At 39.2% G+C, this 20,208-nt stretch overlaps 5 protein-coding genes across 5 annotated transcripts; all 5 read left to right on the top strand.

The window, feature by feature from the left end:
• The first annotated feature begins 432 nt into the window (after positions 1-432).
• LOC111601359 lies at positions 433-3,524 on the top strand. Its single transcript, XM_023317892.2, has 2 exons — positions 433-2,391; positions 2,445-3,524. The coding sequence occupies exon 1, from the start codon at positions 550-552 to the stop codon at positions 1,900-1,902; it is 1,353 nt and encodes a 450-aa protein (XP_023173660.1). The 5' UTR covers positions 433-549; the 3' UTR covers positions 1,903-2,391; positions 2,445-3,524.
• A 2,256-nt stretch (positions 3,525-5,780) lies between these two features.
• Positions 5,781-7,419, top strand: LOC115483691. Its single transcript, XM_030225724.1, has one exon. The coding sequence runs from the start codon at positions 5,825-5,827 to the stop codon at positions 7,298-7,300; it is 1,476 nt and encodes a 491-aa protein (XP_030081584.1). The 5' UTR covers positions 5,781-5,824; the 3' UTR covers positions 7,301-7,419.
• A 2,154-nt stretch (positions 7,420-9,573) lies between these two features.
• Positions 9,574-11,125, top strand: LOC115483692. Its single transcript, XM_030225725.1, has one exon. The coding sequence runs from the start codon at positions 9,617-9,619 to the stop codon at positions 11,090-11,092; it is 1,476 nt and encodes a 491-aa protein (XP_030081585.1). The 5' UTR covers positions 9,574-9,616; the 3' UTR covers positions 11,093-11,125.
• Positions 11,126-13,361: 2,236 nt separating this feature from the next.
• Positions 13,362-15,443, top strand: LOC115483690. Its single transcript, XM_030225723.1, has one exon. It carries the CDS (start codon positions 13,405-13,407, stop codon positions 14,878-14,880), a length of 1,476 nt encoding a protein of 491 aa, XP_030081583.1. The 5' UTR covers positions 13,362-13,404; the 3' UTR covers positions 14,881-15,443.
• Positions 15,444-17,164: 1,721 nt separating this feature from the next.
• Positions 17,165-19,234, top strand: LOC115483693. Its single transcript, XM_030225726.1, has one exon. It carries the CDS (start codon positions 17,197-17,199, stop codon positions 18,667-18,669), a length of 1,473 nt encoding a protein of 490 aa, XP_030081586.1. The 5' UTR covers positions 17,165-17,196; the 3' UTR covers positions 18,670-19,234.
• The last annotated feature ends 974 nt before the right edge of the window (positions 19,235-20,208 follow it).

The following is a 20,208-nucleotide window of genomic DNA, read 5'->3' as shown; positions in this document are numbered from 1 at the left end:
GAAATGTCTTGGGCTTAAAGAAGAAAGTAAATAAATAACTATATGAAATATATTTTGCTTATCTCCTTAGCTTATGAAAATAAACATTATTATTGCAGCTATTTATAAATTTTAAAATGTTTTCAATGTAATATAATAAATAAATAAACATAAACATATAAGTAAATTATATTTGACAATGTTCATTTTATATGCGCAACAGTTAAACATAATTAACTTGTTGAAAGAGAAAGAGAAAATAGTAATCTATCTAGGGTAAGTGAATGAGTGAGTTCTAGAAATAAAATAATAATAATAATATTCAATGTACAAAAATAATAGTAAAATGCGCGCAAATCATTTGCTGTTGCCTAAAGATAGCTAATCTAAAAATATGTTTTCTTTAAATGAAAATTAAATGTATGAATAACTTTTCCTTAAATTTCATTAGCATTAACATTTTGTTGAATTTACATGTTTTCTATTGTTAAATATTTTCAATAATTAATTTTAATAACTCTTGGTTTGTATCTTCAACAAAATTTCTAAGTTAGTTAAGAGACCTTCTCTATGAAGAGCACCCATAGCTGGAGAAATGCGCCCACGTACCAAAGTGGCAACTGGTATTGGGACAAGAAGAGCGACAGTTTGCATTTCGAGGCCCACAATGATTTGAAAGATGAGATGGATCGATATATTGAGACAAATGGCTATAAGTTTCTGCGGACAATTACCACAGCGGAGGAGGTGATCTTTCATCAGAACTTTGCTCGTCCGGAGACATCATACGATTACGAGACAATTGTAAGCATAGATGTTCGAAATCTGGTCCTGTTTTTAATGCCCAAAGAGTTTCTGACAAAGAAGTTTATCGAGTTTATGCATACTACAGAAGTAAGCAGATTACTAAATAGCCTAATTATGTACTTTGCATATTTTCTACGTTTGGTGGAGCTCATATTGATCCGCAGGGATGAGCTCAATGGCAACATGGGCATTATTCAGAGCGAGCAAACGGTCGAAACGAGACGAATGTTCTCGATCCATTTGAGTCAATATCGCATGCTGGTGGGCCGTAACTACAGCGTGATCCTCATGGACGAGGGCAAGGTAGATCACTCGAACAAGTGCGGTAGCATAACAATAAGCGATAACTTGATTCAGGAACAATTTCTAGCAGTAGCCACGCAGATAGTGTGGATATCAATGCATAGGATGGCATACGACGTGATCGAGATGGAGATGAATCGATTATTTCGCTCAGAGCATTTTATTATAAATAAACCGGGATATTTAAAGTTCACGGCAGCGGAAAAAAGCTTGCTTTATGGGCGCCGGAATAAGATTGTTAACTGTCTCGCACAAGTCTCGCCACTGATACAGGAGCTGGAGCATGTACCTAATGAGGATCTGCCCATCCTGTGGATAGGTGAGCGCAAATATTGTGGAACGGATATACGCATTGCCACACTTGAGTTGGAGTATATTGTGCCCAATCAACAACTGCATCTGATTGACGTCAGTCGTGGTATTATGGGACATCCAAAAAGATTCTACGACACACTTCTCAACCTAAACTGGTCAGCGGTCCGCGAGGAACACTACTCACTTGAGAATGATCCGTATCACATATTGCGACAACCCCATCTGCAACTGCCAAACATTAACGAGCCGACAATACGAATAATGTCCAAGCACTGTGAACATTTCCTCAAGCTTCATCGTATGAACGAATCCATAAGTCGGAAAATGCTCTCCAAGTGGCTCCGCCGTGAGAGCATCATCAGCTCCGCCAACGGAATGGTCGGGGTTGACATCTATAATCGCTGTAAAAATGATTTAGCGGACAGCTCTTATGGCCCACCAATAAGAGAAATTATCAGCAATTATTTCAAAGTCGTTACCAAGCTTCGAAAGGAATGATGCGAGCAATGAGATCTTGACACTCGGCTCAGTTGCCCGTCAAGTGCAACAATCTGAAGCCGAACAGGTCTCATGCGCTGCAAGGTTATAGCTGGTAGATTGATGTGATATATACAATATGAGGGAAGTCGGAAAAAAAAAACTGATTTAGCTCAGTCTGTCTGTTTTTTGTAGTTTCTGGTATGGCACTCGCAGATCAAGTTTACTTGAAATAATCGATAACCATTTCCGTCTTAATGTTATCGATACAAAACATCGAAAATCAGGCTATAATGTGTTTTCAAAAATGCACGTAACAGGCAGCAGGACGCGTGCCATAGCCCATGAAGTAGAAATATTCTTGATCAGGGCAACAAATTGAGTCGATCTAATAATGTCCGTCAGCGATCTCGTAAGGCACAAAAGCTATCGACTATATTATTTTACAATATAGAAATTTGAAATGTGTACTTTTGTATACCATACGCAGCCCAAGCATATCTTTTTTTCGTAAGTTAACCCATTTGCTTCTTATCGATAAAAATCAATATTCGTTTTTTCAGCGTATCGAGAGTACCACATTTACTGTACCCCACAGTGGCTTTGTGTATTTGGATTTTAGATACTTGATCTCTTGCCCTCAGAAAACGCACTTCCATACAGGCTTACAGGCTTACAGGCTTACAGGCTTTTGATTTGGCAAATATACACATATGTCATTATCACGTTCTGACCATTTTAACAAAAGTCATTATCCGGAAGAAAAATTATTCAACAACTAAGTGTCCTTAGCATGTGCATGTGTGAACATGTGTTGTTGGCAATGTGTGCATACCATCATCGTAGAATGATTTGAATACCATCTCCTCGCAGAGTTCAGGGTATTTTTTATTTTGAATTCATTTTGTTTGCAAATCAAATAACCAAATTCAATACGTTTATACTAAATTTTCTAAGCTTATTATAGATATGCTAACAATTAATGCAGTTTAACAGACTGTTTCTATTCTGTAGCTATGATAATTGATAGCTGTCGATGATAGCTGTTCTCTGTATAAAATATCTTCAACTATTCAACACAAAAATTTAGTCTTTAAGTCGGAAATAAAAAGCATTCTTTTCAAATTGAGTGGACGAGCGAATTACACATAAGCTGTAAACATTATAGAGATTTTGTTTGTCAGCTATTTGCAAGAGCTGCTTTGCTCGATATACGCTGACTGCTGCTCAAAATAAATGAAAAATCTGCTGCACAGAATTTAAATGTAATGTAAATGCAATATGCAACAGCATTCAATTCTTTCGAGTGGCTCTCGTCTTCTGGCATGCGAGTCGAATATTTGCGTTGCAGTCCCACAATGTGGGACTCATCCGTTAGACAAAGCATAACAAAAATATCTCCCAAAACACAAATATTTAAAGCCAACGGGAAATGTTTTTCAATATTTAAATTAAACAAGTTAAGCGGGCAATGGTCGCAAATACAGTTTCAAACGTTTACGGTCAACAAATTTTCTCTTTATGCCGCTATAAAATCCAACTTTTTATCTCCAAAGTTGTGCGTACTACGGGTACACTACGAAATTTTAAAACGATTTGACAATTAAACAAACCAAACATTGTCAAAAATTAAAAAAAAAAAACAAGTAAGAGTATTTTAGTTGAAAATGACCGACAAGGAAATACTCTAAGCCCTGCTAAGAGCTGATATTCTAATCGTTCAACGATTCTTTTCTACATTCATGCCAACAACACATGCACACATACATTCAGCGACACTTATCGGTCAAACCTTGACACATAGCCAACTGACCCCATCGACAATCGAGAAGTAACTTTGAGAAATAGATTGAATATCGAGGAAACCAGGAGGATCGTTCTCTCTGATTCCATAAAATAAATGTTCTCTGCGAAATGTAAATAATAACACTGACGCGATCAACGCGAACAATGTTGTTTTCGGATCAACGTATATTCCTTTAAAGTGATGTTGAAGACTATTCGGACGAGAGAGACCAGATCAACCAGCGCAGATCCTGGAATCGGTGACCCTTCACAGAGTCTTTTCTGAGTCTTCGCAAAGAAAGCTTTAATCGACCTCCTGCAAAGTCCCGAAACGACAGAGATGGAACCTTCGGAGTTTCTCGCCCATATGAAGCGTATGGAACCCGCCCTTGAAGCAAGGCGGTAATTCTGTGGAGTCTATGGAGAAGACTTAGTTAAAACGTTAAATAATATACTGTGTTGTGGTGTGTTGTCTTCTAAGATACCAAGCGCCAACCAATTCAACGAAACTGACAGTTCACAGCAGAAATTGAAAAGCGGTTTAAAGAAAATCCAAAGCCTATCCGCACTTTGGCACACATAGCAAACGGCGCCATTCAGCGTTGCGAAAATAGACTCGGACATCCTAAGACAGGATTGCCTGTTCGCACAGAATACCGAAACCAACCTATTCAAGTCTGCCATTTTTTATAATTTAAATAAAACGTGGTGTAAAGTGAATAAAGGAAGTGAGAACAAGTGCAGTTGAGGAGTCTGATTAGTTTTGTGAACCTAAACAAATAGTATGTTACTGTTTTAGAATCGAGTTCTATTTTGATACCCTATTTAACATTGTAGTATAGTCTTCAGTCGGCCAATGTGTTAACACAGCTTCTACATGAAACCATTTTGAATAGGGCAACACTACAATGGCAGCAACCTAAGCTACCACCCCAACATCAAACATGAAACACCTTTACACCTATAGATCATAGTCAATACTTTGTTTTGGACTACACTCTCGCCATGAGACACACAAGAGTGACATTAGACTCACCGGACAAAAATATCTTCGCATAGTTATGTCACTCCTTCAAAAGTATGTATTCACCATCAATCCAAGCAAATGCTAACTCGGCTACACGAAAGTAACTTTCTATAATTAAATCATAGATGAACATAGAGTTCGCCCACCGGTGAAGCTGGTAACACCATGAAGGAGATTTTGTTGCTAAAGACGGTTGGCACTGCAACCACTTGATGTTTATTCTCATGAATTGGCCCAGGCCAAAATAAAATATAACCGAGGACTACTAGCCATTTAGGTAGCTACCCGTTATCAAAGCGGATGTTTGCATTCACACAGAAAGCCGAGAAAGCATCACCACTCCAATGCCGTCATCTGGACCATTTCTCGTAGTTCCCCGCCAACATCCTGATGGTCTCTTTAGCTCAAATGCAATTTTAATGGTGCTAAAGGCTTTGTAGGTAGTGGGTTCTAAGCTTTAATGTAACATCGCCACGGCATACCAACCTCTGCTTTCTGTTACTGTTTGACGATGATCGCTGATTTACATGATGGCCTAATGGCAGTGCCATTAAAATCGATATTGGCGGAGTCTGTTTCCGCTGCATTTTAGTCTTAGAGTTTGAGTAAGCTTTGCTCTGGACCATTCTGAAGATTAATATCAACATGTGGAAGAATTTGTGCATTAAAAATGGTTAAGGTTCCCAAATGATTTCTACAATGATTTGAACAAGTCTCTTCACCCAGGGTTTTTTCGCGGAAATTTTCGAAAGCACATGCGTTTGATTCGCCCACTTCAACGTCTTCCCGATTAGATCACTGGAAAGAGGTAGCTGTGACAGCAACCAGCGCCACCTAGCGGTCAAAAGCTTGCTATCGCCTTCTGCGATAACAATCGCCATGAAGTGGATGGCATGCTTCGTTTATGCTTTCAAATCAAAATTTAGACATTTGATCAGTTTTAACACATTATTACACACGTAACACAATACCTAACAAACACAGAACACAAAAAAAAATTAAAAAAAAAATAATAATATAAAAAAAATCAATAAAATAATATAAATAAAAAAATATAATATAATATAATAAAAAAATAACAATAATAAAATAAGAGAAATAATATATAATATAATATTAACTTGAAAAGGTATGAAGCGTGTTTATGACGATACTTATGTGCCGAAATATCTCAGTGGGAAATGGTCGTGGGACAAAAAGCTCGACCGTCTCCACTTTGAGCCTCATCGCGACTTGGTCGATAAGAAGGAGCGCTATATGGAGACAAATGGATATAAATTCTTGCTGACGATTAACCAGGAAGAGGAGGTGATATTTCGGCAGGAATTTATGCGTGGTGACAACACTTTCGATACGGACACAGTGGTAATCAACGATGTACGTGATCTGGTGCTCTTTTTGATGCCCGGCGATTTTCTGACTGCCAAGTTCATCGAGTTTATTCACAAACCCGCTGTGCATAGATTATTGCATGCTTTGATCATCTACTTCGAATACTTTTTGCGAATGGTTGAATTCGTTCTAATTCGACGAGATGAGCTTGCTGGGAACATGGCCCAGATACAAAGTGAGCAAACGAATGATATGAAGCGCATATTCTCGATCTACTTGAGTCAGTATCGAATGCTAGTGGCTCGCAACTATAGCGCAATTCTGAAGGGCGAAGGGGATATGTCACAGTTCTATCATATGAAGGAGATAGTTAATATATCTTCCACGATCCACGATAAATATTTTCATGAGCAATTCCTGGCCGTTGCGATACAGATCGTATGGATCACCTTGCACAGACGCGCCTACTATGTAATTGAGATGGAAATGAATAGACTATTTCGTTCGGAGCACTTTACGAGCAACCGCGCGGAATATTTGAAATTTACACCATTAGAAGTTAGTCTACTATATGGGCGCAACAATCGCCTTGTCAACTATCGTAGCCAGATATCCCCATTGATTCAGGAGCTTGAGCATGTGCCTGAGGAGGATTTACCTATTTTATGGATAGGTGAGCGCAAGTATCGGGGTACAGACACCCGTATTGTTGAGATTGAACTGGAATATATTGTACCTGGACCGCAGTTGTTTATGATCGATGTGACTCATGGGATATTGGGGCATCCGAAGATATTGTATGATACCCTCTTAAACTTATATTGGCCTGCGGTACGGTTCGCCAACTTTTCAACGGAGTACGATCCGTATCAGATCGTGCGACAGCCGTGTCTAAGGCTGCCCAACATTGATGAGAATAAAATTCGTAAAATGTCCAGCAAATACGATCAATTCTTTAAGGTCTTTCGCATCTATGAGCCGTTCAGCTTTCATATGCTCATGAAGTGGATTAGACGCGATAAACTTATCAAGTATTACCGTACTGGCGGCGTTTTAGAGGACATTTATCTGCGCTGCACAAAGGATCTGAACAACTTACGATATGGCCCCGGAGTGGACACCATTATTAGCAAATACTTCAAGCTTATTGCTAGAACTCGAAAGCACTCCAACGTTCACTATGATAATCGATCAAGCGTAGGTACCATATCTAATTTGAGCATGCAAAAAGAACGGAAAAAGCCATTGCCAGACGATCACTTCTTTGAAGAATAAAATATGAAGCTAATTCAACTAATTCCTTTTATTTAATACCAAAAAATAATAACAAGTATGCTATTCATTTGGTACTAATTTAGATAAGGATTTTGGATTAACAAGGAACATTCTCCTTACAACTAAATATCGGCTCCAAAAATAAAATTGTATCGTGAGTAACAGCATAGAGCTCTGTCGCGCAGACCCCTTGAAGAGAAAGGACTCAAGCTTGTAGATAAAGAGAGCATAAAACAAGAACGTGTGATCTAGTCGAGGCTGCGCAACTAGGAGATACCCTCGTTGCTAAATGCTAACTTTTAATTGATCAATACATGTTTGATCCTCTGGAATGGTGTCCACCGATCTTGACATTATGCATGGATGTACGGATGTATGTGCCGATACATATGGAAGGGGATATGTACGTACATATATATGTATATATGTGGACATATATATGCACTGGCAACGTGCTTATATGCTTAGTGATTTTATGTATTGATTTTTTGTAGTTTCGTAGATGACGCGACTGAAAAGGTAGTTTACATTGTGGCATGCATGTAGTGGTAGATGAGTAGTACTACCCAAACTCAATTGTTGAACAACTTCACCTTATGAAAATAAATCAAATATGCAAAATCTGCATTTATTACAATAAATTGGATGCTTCCAAGCTTTGTGGTATTCACGTTACGATTAAATAAGAAAGCTCTAGTCGGGGTGCCCGACTAGCAGATACCCTGATCCCAGTCCGATCTGCGTTTTTTAATATTTTCCGTGGTTTGTATCGACTATTCAAAAAAAAAAGAAAACAAATAAAAAACGACATTACGAGACCAGGATTCGAACCCGAATTGTTTGCGCAACGTACACCAACTCTACCACCGTGGGGTAAAGTGAATAAAAGAAGTGAGAACAAGTGCAGTTGAGGAGTCTGATTAGTTTTGTGAATCGAGTTCTATTTTGATACCCTATTTAACATTGTAGTATAGTCTTCAGTCGGCCGATGTGTTAACACAGCTTCTACATGAAACCATTTTGAATAGGGCAACACTACAATGGCAGCAACCTAAACTACCATCCCAACATCAAACATGAAACACCTTTACACCTATAGATCATAGTCAATACTTTGTTTTGGACTACACTCTCGCCATGAGACACACAAGAGTGACATTAGACTCACCGGACAAAAATATCTTCGCATAGTTATGTCACTCCTTCAAAAGTATGTATTCACCATCAATCCAAGCAAATGCTAACTCGGCTACACGAAAGTAACTTTCTATAATTAAATCATAGATGAACATAGAGTTCGCCCACCGGTGAAGCTGGTAACACCATGAAGGAGATTTTGTTGCTAAAGACGGTTGGCACTGCAACCACTTGATGTTTATTCTCATGAATTGGCCCAGGCCAAAATAAAATATAACCGAGGACTACTAGCCATTTAGGTAGCTACCCGTTATCAAAGCGGATGTTTGCATTCACACAGAAAGCCGAGAAAGCATCACCACTCCAATGCCGTCATCTGGACCATTTCTCGTAGTTCCCCGCCAACATCCTGATGGTCTCTTTAGCTCAAATGCAATTTTAATGGTGCTAAAGGCTTTGTAGGTAGTGGGTTCTAAGCTTTAACGTAACATCGCCACGGCATACCAACCTCTGCTTTCTGTTACTGTTTGACGATGATCGCTGATTTACATGATGGCCTAATGGCAGTGCCATTAAAATCGATATTGACGGAGTCTGTTTCCGCTGCATTTTAGTCTTAGAGTTTGAGTAAGCTTTGCTCTGGACCATTCTGAAGATTAATATCAACATGTGGAAGATATACAAACACCTGCGGCAGAATTTGTGCATTAAAAATGGTTAAGGTTCCCAAATGATTTCTACAATGATTTGAACAAGTCTCTTCACCCAGGGTTTTTTCGCGGAAATTTTCGAAAGCACATGCGTTTGATTCGCCCACTTCAACGTCTTCCCGATTAGATCACTGGAAAGAGGTAGCTGTGACAGCAACCAGCGCCACCTAGCGGCCAAAAGCTTGCTATCGCCTTCTGCGATAACAATCGCCATGAAGTGGATGGCATGCTTCGTTTATGCTTTCAAATCAAAATTTGGACATTTGATCAGTTTTAACACATTGAACCCATTACACACGTAACACAATACCTAACAACCACAGAATACAAAAAAAATTAAAATAAAAATAATAATATAAAAAAAATCAATAAAATAATATAAATAAAAAAATATAATATAATATAATAAAAAAATAACAATAATAAAATAAGAGAAATAATATATAATATAATATTAACTTGAAAAGGTATGAAGCGTGTTTATGACGATACTTATGTGCCGAAATATCTCAGTGGGAAATGGTCGTGGGACAAAAAGCTCGACCGTCTCCACTTTGAGCCTCATCGCGACTTGGTCGATAAGAAGGAGCGCTATATGGAGACAAATGGATATAAATTCTTGCTGACGATTAACCAGGAAGAGGAGGTGATATTTCGGCAGGAATTTATGCGTGGTGACAACACTTTCGATACGGACACAGTGGTAATCAACGATGTACGTGATCTGGTGCTCTTTTTGATGCCCGGCGATTTTCTGACTGCCAAGTTCATCGAGTTTATTCACAAACCCGCTGTGCATAGATTATTGCATGCTTTGATCATCTACTTCGAATACTTTTTGCGAATGGTTGAATTCGTGCTAATTCGACGAGATGAGCTTGCTGGGAACATGGCCCAGATACAAAGTGAGCAAACGAATGATATGAAGCGCATATTCTCGATCTACTTGAGTCAGTATCGAATGCTAGTGGCTCGCAACTATAGCGCAATTCTGAAGGGCGAAGGGGATATGTCACAGTTCTATCATATGAAGGAGATAGTTAATATATCTTCCACGATCCACGATAAATATTTTCATGAGCAATTCCTGGCCGTTGCGATACAGATCGTATGGATCACCTTGCACAGACGCGCCTACTATGTAATTGAGATGGAAATGAATAGACTATTTCGTTCGGAGCACTTTACGAGCAACCGCGCGGAATATTTGAAATTTACACCATTAGAAGTTAGTCTACTATATGGGCGCAACAATCGCCTTGTCAACTATCGTAGCCAGATATCCCCATTGATTCAGGAGCTTGAGCATGTGCCTGAGGAGGATTTACCTATTTTATGGATAGGTGAGCGCAAGTATCGGGGTACAGACACCCGTATTGTTGAGATTGAACTGGAATATATTGTACCTGGACCGCAGTTGTTTATGATCGATGTGACTCATGGGATATTGGGGCATCCGAAGATATTGTATGATACCCTCTTAAACTTATATTGGCCTGCGGTACGGTTCGCCAACTTTTCAACGGAGTACGATCCGTATCAGATCGTGCGACAGCCGTGTCTAAGGCTGCCCAACATTGATGAGAATAAAATTCGTAAAATGTCCAGCAAATACGATCAATTCTTTAAGGTCTTTCGCATCTATGAGCCGTTCAGCTTTCATATGCTCATGAAGTGGATTAGACGCGATAAACTTATCAAGTATTACCGTACTGGCGGCGTTTTAGAGGACATTTATCTGCGCTGCACAAAGGATCTGAACAACTTACGATATGGCCCCGGAGTGGACACCATTATTAGCAAATACTTCAAGCTTATTGCTAGAACTCGAAAGCACTCCAACGTTCACTATGATAATCGATCAAGCGTAGGTACCATATCTAATTTGAGCATGCAAAAAGAACGGAAAAAGCCATTGCCAGACGATCACTTCTTTGAAGAATAAAATATGAAGCTAATTCAACTAATTTCTTTTATTTAATACCAAAAAATAATAACCAGTGTGCTATTCATTTGGTACTACTTTAGATAAGGATTTTGGATTAACAAGGAACATTCTCCTTACAACTAAATATCGGCTCCAAAAATAAAATTGTATCGTGAGTAACAGCATAGAGCTCTGTCGCGCAGACCCCTTGAAGAGAAAGGACTCAAGCTTGTAGATAAAGAGAGCATAAAACAAGAACGTGTGATCTAGTCGAGGCTGCGCAACTAGGAGATACCCTCGTTGCTAAATGCTAACTTTTAATTGATCAATACATGTTTGATCCTCTGGAATGGTGTCCACCGATCTTGACATTATGCATGGATGTACGGATGTATGTGCCGATACATATGGAAGGGGATATGTACGTACATATATATGTATATATGTGGACATATATATGCACTGGCAACGTGCTTATATGCTTAGTGATTTTATGTATTGATTTTTTGTAGTTTCGTAGATGACGCGACTGAAAAGGTAGTTTACATTGTGGCATGCATGTAGTGGTAGATGAGTAGTACTACCCAAACTCAATTGTTGAACAACTTCACCTTATGAAAATAAATCAAATATGCAAAATCTGCATTTATTACAATAAATTGGATGCTTCCAAGCTTTGTGGTATTCACGTTACGATTAAATAAGAAAGCTCTAGTCGGGGTGCCCGACTAGCAGATACCCTGATCCCAGTCCGATCTGCGTTTTTTAATATTTTCCGTGGTTTGTATCGACTATTCAAAAAAAAAAGAAAACAAATAAAAAACGACATTACGAGACCAGGATTCGAACCCGAATTGTTTGCGCAACGTACACCAACTCTACCACCGTGGTGTAAAGTGAATAAAAGAAGTGAGAACAAGTGCAGTTGAGGAGTCTGATTAGTTTTGTGAATCGAGTTCTATTTTGATACCCTATTTAACATTGTAGTATAGTCTTCAGTCGGCCAATGTGTTAACACAGCTTCTACATGAAACCATTTTGAATAGGGCAACACTACAATGGCAGCAACCTAAGCTACCACCCCAACATCAAACATGAAACACCTTTACACCTATAGATCATAGTCAATACTTTGTTTTGGACTACACTCTCGCCATGAGACACACAAGAGTGACATTAGACTCACCGGACAAAAATATCTTCGCATAGTTATGTCACTCCTTCAAAAGTATGTATTCACCATCAATCCAAGCAAATGCTAACTCGGCTACACGAAAGTAACTTTCTATAATTAAATCATAGATGAACATAGAGTTCGCCCACCGGTGAAGCTGGTAACACCATGAAGGAGATTTTGTTGCTAAAGACGGTTGGCACTGCAACCACTTGATGTTTATTCTCATGAATTGGCCCAGGCCAAAATGAAATATAACCGAGGACTACTAGCCATTTAGGTAGCTACCCGTTATCAAAGCGGATGTTTGCATTCACACAGAAAGCCGAGAAAGCATCACCACTCCAATGCCGTCATCTGGACCATTTCTCGTAGTTCCCCGCCAACATCCTGATGGTCTCTTTAGCTCAAATGCAATTTTAATGGTGCTAAAGGCTTTGTAGGTAGTGGGTTCTAAGCTTTAATGTAACATCGCCACGGCATACCAACCTCTGCTTTCTGTTACTGTTTGACGATGATCGCTGATTTACATGATGGCCTAATGGCAGTGCCATTAAAATCGATATTGGCGGAGTCTGTTTCCGCTGCATTTTAGTCTTAGAGTTTGAGTAAGCTTTGCTCTGGACCATTCTGAAGATTAATATCAACATGTGGAAGATATACAAACACCTGCGGCAGAATTTGTGCATTAAAAATGGTTAAGGTTCCCAAATGATTTCTACAATGATTTGAACAAGTCTATTCACCCAGGGTTTTTTCGCGGAAATTTTCGAAAGCACATGCGTTTGATTCGCCCACTTTAACGTCTTCCCGATTAGATCACTGGAAAGAGGTAGCTGTGACAGCAACCAGCGCCACCTAGCGGTCAAAAGCTTGCTATCGCCTTCTGCGATAACAATCGCCATGAAGTGGATGGCATGCTTCGTTTATGCTTTCAAATCAAAATTTGGACATTTGATCAGTTTTAACACATTGAACCCATTACACACGTAACACAATACCTAACAACCACAGAATACAAAAAAAATTAAAATAAAAATAATAATATAAAAAAAATCAATAAAATAATATAAATAAAAAAATATAATATAATAAAAAAAATAACAATAATAAAATAAGAGAAATAATATATAATATAATATTAACTTGAAAAGGTATGAAGCGTGTTTATGACGATACTTATGTGCCGAAATATCTCAGTGGGAAATGGTCGTGGGACAAAAAGCTCGACCGTCTCCACTTTGAGCCTCATCGCGACTTGGTCGATAAGAAGGAGCGCTATATGGAGACAAATGGATATAAATTCTTGCTGACGATTAACCAGGAAGAGGAGGTGATATTTCGGCAGGAATTTATGCGTGGTGACAACACTTTCGATACGGACACAGTGGTAATCAACGATGTACGTGATCTGGTGCTCTTTTTGATGCCCGGCGATTTTCTGACTGCCAAGTTCATCGAGTTTATTCACAAACCCGCTGTGCATAGATTATTGCATGCTTTGATCATCTACTTCGAATACTTTTTGCGAATGGTTGAATTCGTGCTAATTCGACGAGATGAGCTTGCTGGGAACATGGCCCAGATACAAAGTGAGCAAACGAATGATATGAAGCGCATATTCTCGATCTACTTGAGTCAGTATCGAATGCTAGTGGCTCGCAACTATAGCGCAATTCTGAAGGGCGAAGGGGATATGTCACAGTTCTATCATATGAAGGAGATAGTTAATATATCTTCCACGATCCACGATAAATATTTTCATGAGCAATTCCTGGCCGTTGCGATACAGATCGTATGGATCACCTTGCACAGACGCGCCTACTATGTAATTGAGATGGAAATGAATAGACTATTTCGTTCGGAGCACTTTACGAGCAACCGCGCGGAATATTTGAAATTTACACCATTAGAAGTTAGTCTACTATATGGGCGCAACAATCGCCTTGTCAACTATCGTAGCCAGATATCCCCATTGATTCAGGAGCTTGAGCATGTGCCTGAGGAGGATTTACCTATTTTATGGATAGGTGAGCGCAAGTATCGGGGTACAGACACCCGTATTGTTGAGATTGAACTGGAATATATTGTACCTGGACCGCAGTTGTTTATGATCGATGTGACTCATGGGATATTGGGGCATCCGAAGATATTGTATGATACCCTCTTAAACTTATATTGGCCTGCGGTACGGTTCGCCAACTTTTCAACGGAGTACGATCCGTATCAGATCGTGCGACAGCCGTGTCTAAGGCTGCCCAACATTGATGAGAATAAAATTCGTAAAATGTCCAGCAAATACGATCAATTCTTTAAGGTCTTTCGCATCTATGAGCCGTTCAGCTTTCATATGCTCATGAAGTGGATTAGACGCGATAAACTTATCAAGTATTACCGTACTGGCGGCGTTTTAGAGGACATTTATCTGCGCTGCACAAAGGATCTGAACAACTTACGATATGGCCCCGGAGTGGACACCATTATTAGCAAATACTTCAAGCTTATTGCTAGAACTCGAAAGCACTCCAACGTTCACTATGATAATCGATCAAGCGTAGGTACCATATCTAATTTGAGCATGCAAAAAGAACGGAAAAAGCCATTGCCAGACGATCACTTCTTTGAAGAATAAAATATGAAGCTAATTCAACTAATTCCTTTTATTTAATACCAAAAAATAATAACCAGTGTGCTATTCATTTGGTACTACTTTAGATAAGGATTTTGGATTAACAAGGAACATTCTCCTTACAACTAAATATCGGCTCCAAAAATAAAATTGTATCGTGAGTAACAGCATAGAGCTCTGTCGCGCAGACCCCTTGAAGAGAAAGGACTCAAGCTTGTAGATAAAGAGAGCATAAAACAAGAACGTGTGATCTAGTCGAGGCTGCGCAACTAGGAGATACCCTCGTTGCTAAATGCTAACTTTTAATTGATCAATACATGTTTGATCCTCTGGAATGGTGTCCACCGATCTTGACATTATGCATGGATGTACGGATGTATGTGCCGATACATATGGAAGGGGATATGTACGTACATATATATGTATATATGTGGACATATATATGCACTGGCAACGTGCTTATATGCTTAGTGATTTTATGTATTGATTTTTTGTAGTTTCGTAGATGACGCGACTGAAAAGGTAGTTTACATTGTGGCATGCATGTAGTGGTAGATGAGTAGTACTACCCAAACTCAATTGTTGAACAACTTCACCTTATGAAAATAAATCAAATATGCAAAATCTGCATTTATTACAATAAATTGGATGCTTCCAAGCTTTGTGGTATTCACGTTACGATTAAATAAGAAAGCTCTAGTCGGGGTGCCCGACTAGCAGATACCCTGATCCCAGTCCGATCTGCGTTTTTTAATATTTTCCGTGGTTTGTATCGACTATTCAAAAAAAAAAGAAAACAAATAAAAAACGACATTACGAGACCAGGATTCGAACCCGAATTGTTTGCGCAACGTACACCAACTCTACCACCGTGGTGTAAAGTGAATAAAAGAAGTGAGAACAAGTGCAGTTGAGGAGTCTGATTAGTTTTGTGAATCGAGTTCTATTTTGATACCCTATTTAACATTGTAGTATAGTCTTCAGTCGGCCGATGTGTTAACACAGCTTCTACATGAAACCATTTTGAATAGGGCAACACTACAATGGCAGCAACCTAAACTACCATCCCAACATCAAACATGAAACACCTTTACACCTATAGATCATAGTCAATACTTTGTTTTGGACTACACTCTCGCCATGAGACACACAAGAGTGACATTAGACTCACCGGACAAAAATATCTTCGCATAGTTATGTCACTCCTTCAAAAGTATGTATTCACCATCAATCCAAGCAAATGCTAACTCGGCTACACGAAAGTAACTTTCTATAATTAAATCATAGATGAACATAGAGTTCGCCCACCGGTGAAGCTGGTAACACCATGAAGGAGATTTTGTTGCTAAAGACGGTTGGCACTGCAACCACTTGATGTTTATTCTCATGAATTGGCCCAGGCCAAAATAAAATATAACCGAGGACTACTAGCCATTTAGGTAGCTACCCGTTATCAAAGCGGATGTTTGCATTCACACAGAAAGCCGAGAAAGCATCACCACTCCAATGCCGTCATCTGGACCATTTCTCGTAGTTCCCCGCCAACATCCTGATGGTCTCTTTAGCTCAAATGCAATTTTAATGGTGCTAAAGGCTTTGTAGGTAGTGGGTTCTAAGCTTTAACGTAACATCGCCACGGCATACCAACCTCTGCTTTCTGTTACTGTTTGACGATGATCGCTGATTTACATGATGGCCTAATGGCAGTGCCATTAAAATCGATATTGACGGAGTCTGTTTCCGCTGCATTTTAGTCTTAGAGTTTGAGTAAGCTTTGCTCTGGACCATTCTGAAGATTAATATCAACATGTGGAAGATATACAAACACCTGCGGCAGAATTTGTGCATTAAAAATGGTTAAGGTTCCCAAATGATTTCTACAATGATTTGAACAAGTCTCTTCACCCAGGGTTTTTTCGCGGAAATTTTCGAAAGCACATGCGTTTGATTCGCCCACTTCAACGTCTTCCCGATTAGATCACTGGAAAGAGGTAGCTGTGACAGCAACCAGCGCCACCTAGCGGCCAAAAGCTTGCTATCGCCTTCTGCGATAACAATCGCCATGAAGTGGATGGCATGCTTCGTTTATGCTTTCAAATCAAAATTTGGACATTTGATCAGTTTTAACACATTGAACCCATTACACACGTAACACAATACCTAACAACCACAGAATACAAAAAAAATTAAAATAAAAATAATAATATAAAAAAAATCAATAAAATAATATAAATAAAAAAATATAATATAATATAATAAAAAAATAACAATAATAAAATTAGAGAAATAATATATAATATAATATTAACTTGAAAAGGTATGAAGCGTGTTTATGACGATACTTATGTGCCGAAATATCTCAGTGGGAAATGGTCGTGGGACAAAAAGCTCGACCGTCTCCACTTTGAGCCTCATCGCGACTTGGTCGATAAGAAGGAGCGCTATATGGAGACAAATGGATATAAATTCTTGCTGCTTAACCAGGAAGAGGAGGTGATATTTCGGCAGGAATTTATGCGTGGTGACAACACTTTCGATACGGACACAGTGGTAATCAACGATGTACGTGATCTGGTGCTCTTTTTGATGCCCGGCGATTTTCTGACTGCCAAGTTCATCGAGTTTATTCACAAACCCGCTGTGCATAGATTATTGCATGCTTTGATCATCTACTTCGAATACTTTTTGCGAATGGTTGAATTCGTGCTAATTCGACGAGATGAGCTTGCTGGGAACATGGCCCAGATACAAAGTGAGCAAACGAATGATATGAAGCGCATATTCTCGATCTACTTGAGTCAGTATCGAATGCTAGTGGCTCGCAACTATAGCGCAATTCTGAAGGGCGAAGGGGATATGTCACAGTTCTATCATATGAAGGAGATAGTTAATATATCTTCCACGATCCACGATAAATATTTTCATGAGCAATTCCTGGCCGTTGCGATACAGATCGTATGGATCACCTTGCACAGACGCGCCTACTATGTAATTGAGATGGAAATGAATAGACTATTTCGTTCGGAGCACTTTACGAGCAACCGCGCGGAATATTTGAAATTTACACCATTAGAAGTTAGTCTACTATATGGGCGCAACAATCGCCTTGTCAACTATCGTAGCCAGATATCCCCATTGATTCAGGAGCTTGAGCATGTGCCTGAGGAGGATTTACCTATTTTATGGATAGGTGAGCGCAAGTATCGGGGTACAGACACCCGTATTGTTGAGATTGAACTGGAATATATTGTACCTGGACCGCAGTTGTTTATGATCGATGTGACTCATGGGATATTGGGGCATCCGAAGATATTGTATGATACCCTCTTAAACTTATATTGGCCTGCGGTACGGTTCGCCAACTTTTCAACGGAGTACGATCCGTATCAGATCGTGCGACAGCCGTGTCTAAGGCTGCCCAACATTGATGAGAATAAAATTCGTAAAATGTCCAGCAAATACGATCAATTCTTTAAGGTCTTTCGCATCTATGAGCCGTTCAGCTTTCATATGCTCATGAAGTGGATTAGACGCGATAAACTTATCAAGTATTACCGTACTGGCGGCGTTTTAAAGGACATTTATCTGCGCTGCACAAAGGATCTGAACAACTTACGATATGGCCCCGGAGTGGACACCATTATTAGCAAATACTTCAAGCTTATTGCTAGAACTCGAAAGCACTCCAACGTTCACTATGATAATCGATCAAGCGTAGGTACCATATCTAATTTGAGCATGCAAAAAGAACGGAAAAAGCCATTGCCAGACGATCACTTCTTTGAAGAATAAAATATGAAGCTAATTCAACTAATTCCTTTTATTTAATACCAAAAAATAATAACCAGTGTGCTATTCATTTGGTACTACTTTAGATAAGGATTTTGGATTAACAAGGAACATTCTCCTTACAACTAAATATCGGCTCCAAAAATAAAATTGTATCGTGAGTAACAGCATAGAGCTCTGTCGCGCAGACCCCTTGAAGAGAAAGGACTCAAGCTTGTAGATAAAGAGAGCATAAAACAAGAACGTGTGATCTAGTCGAGGCTGCGCAACTAGGAGATACCCTCGTTGCTAAATGCTAACTTTTAATTGATCAATACATGTTTGATCCTCTGGAATGGTGTCCACCGATCTTGACATTATGCATGGATGTACGGATGTATGTGCCGATACATATGGAAGGGGATATGTACGTACATATATATGTATATATGTGGACATATATATGCACTGGCAACGTGCTTATATGCTTAGTGATTTTATGTATTGATTTTTTGTAGTTTCGTAGATGACGCGACTGAAAAGGTAGTTTACATTGTGGCATGCATGTAGTGGTAGATGAGTAGTACTACCCAAACTCAATTGTTGAACAACTTCACCTTATGAAAATAAATCAAATATGCAAAATCTGCATTTATTACAATAAATTGGATGCTTCCAAGCTTTGTGGTATTCACGTTACGATTAAATAAGAAAGCTCTAGTCGGGGTGCCCGACTAGCAGATACCCTGATCCCAGTCCGATCTGCGTTTTTTAATATTTTCCGTGGTTTGTATCGAGTATTCAAAAAAAAGAAAACAAATAAAAAACGACATTACGAGACCAGGATTCGAACCCGAATTGTTTGCGCAACGTACACCAACTCTACCACCGTGGTGTAAAGTGAATAAAAGAAGTGAGAACAAGTGCAGTTGAGGAGTCTGATTAGTTTTGTGAATCGAGTTCTATTTTGATACCCTATTTAACATTGTAGTATAGTCTTCAGTCGGCCGATGTGTTAACACAGCTTCTACATGAAACCATTTTGAATAGGGCAACACTACAATGGCAGCAACCTAAACTACCATCCCAACATCAAACATGAAACACCTTTACACCTATAGATCATAGTCAATACTTTGTTTTGGACTACACTCTCGCCATGAGACACACAAGAGTGACATTAGACTCACCGGACAAAAATATCTTCGCATAGTTATGTCACTCCTTCAAAAGTATGTATTCACCATCAATCCAAGCAAATGCTAACTCGGCTACACGAAAGTAACTTTCTATAATTAAATCATAGATGAACATAGAGTTCGCCCACCGGTGAAGCTGGTAACACCATGAAGGAGATTTTGTTGCTAAAGACGGTTGGCACTGCAACCACTTGATGTTTATTCTCATGAATTGGCCCAGGCCAAAATAAAATATAACCGAGGACTACTAGCCATTTAGGTAGCTACCCGTTATCAAAGCGGATGTTTGCATTCACACAGAAAGCCGAGAAAGCATCACCACTCCAATGCCGTCATCTGGACCATTTCTCGTAGTTCCCCGCCA

Source organism: Drosophila hydei, unplaced genomic scaffold, assembly GCF_003285905.1.
Source record: "Drosophila hydei strain 15085-1641.00,03,60 unplaced genomic scaffold, DhydRS2 tig00008139-arrow-pilon, whole genome shotgun sequence".
In the NCBI taxonomy this organism is placed as follows: Eukaryota; Metazoa; Arthropoda; class Insecta; order Diptera; family Drosophilidae; genus Drosophila; species Drosophila hydei.
The sequence above is the reverse complement of the archived record's forward strand: the minus strand, read 5'-3'. Positions and strand labels throughout refer to the sequence as shown.

What these genes read in the sequence shown, in the direction of transcription:
- LOC111601359 (XM_023317892.2), top strand. Translation starts at nt 550, where the DNA reads ATGAAGAGCACCCATAGCTGGAGAAATGCGCCCACGTACCAAAGTGGC.
- LOC115483691 (XM_030225724.1), top strand. Translation starts at nt 5,825, where the DNA reads ATGAAGCGTGTTTATGACGATACTTATGTGCCGAAATATCTCAGTGGG.
- LOC115483692 (XM_030225725.1), top strand. Translation starts at nt 9,617, where the DNA reads ATGAAGCGTGTTTATGACGATACTTATGTGCCGAAATATCTCAGTGGG.
- LOC115483690 (XM_030225723.1), top strand. Translation starts at nt 13,405, where the DNA reads ATGAAGCGTGTTTATGACGATACTTATGTGCCGAAATATCTCAGTGGG.
- LOC115483693 (XM_030225726.1), top strand. Translation starts at nt 17,197, where the DNA reads ATGAAGCGTGTTTATGACGATACTTATGTGCCGAAATATCTCAGTGGG.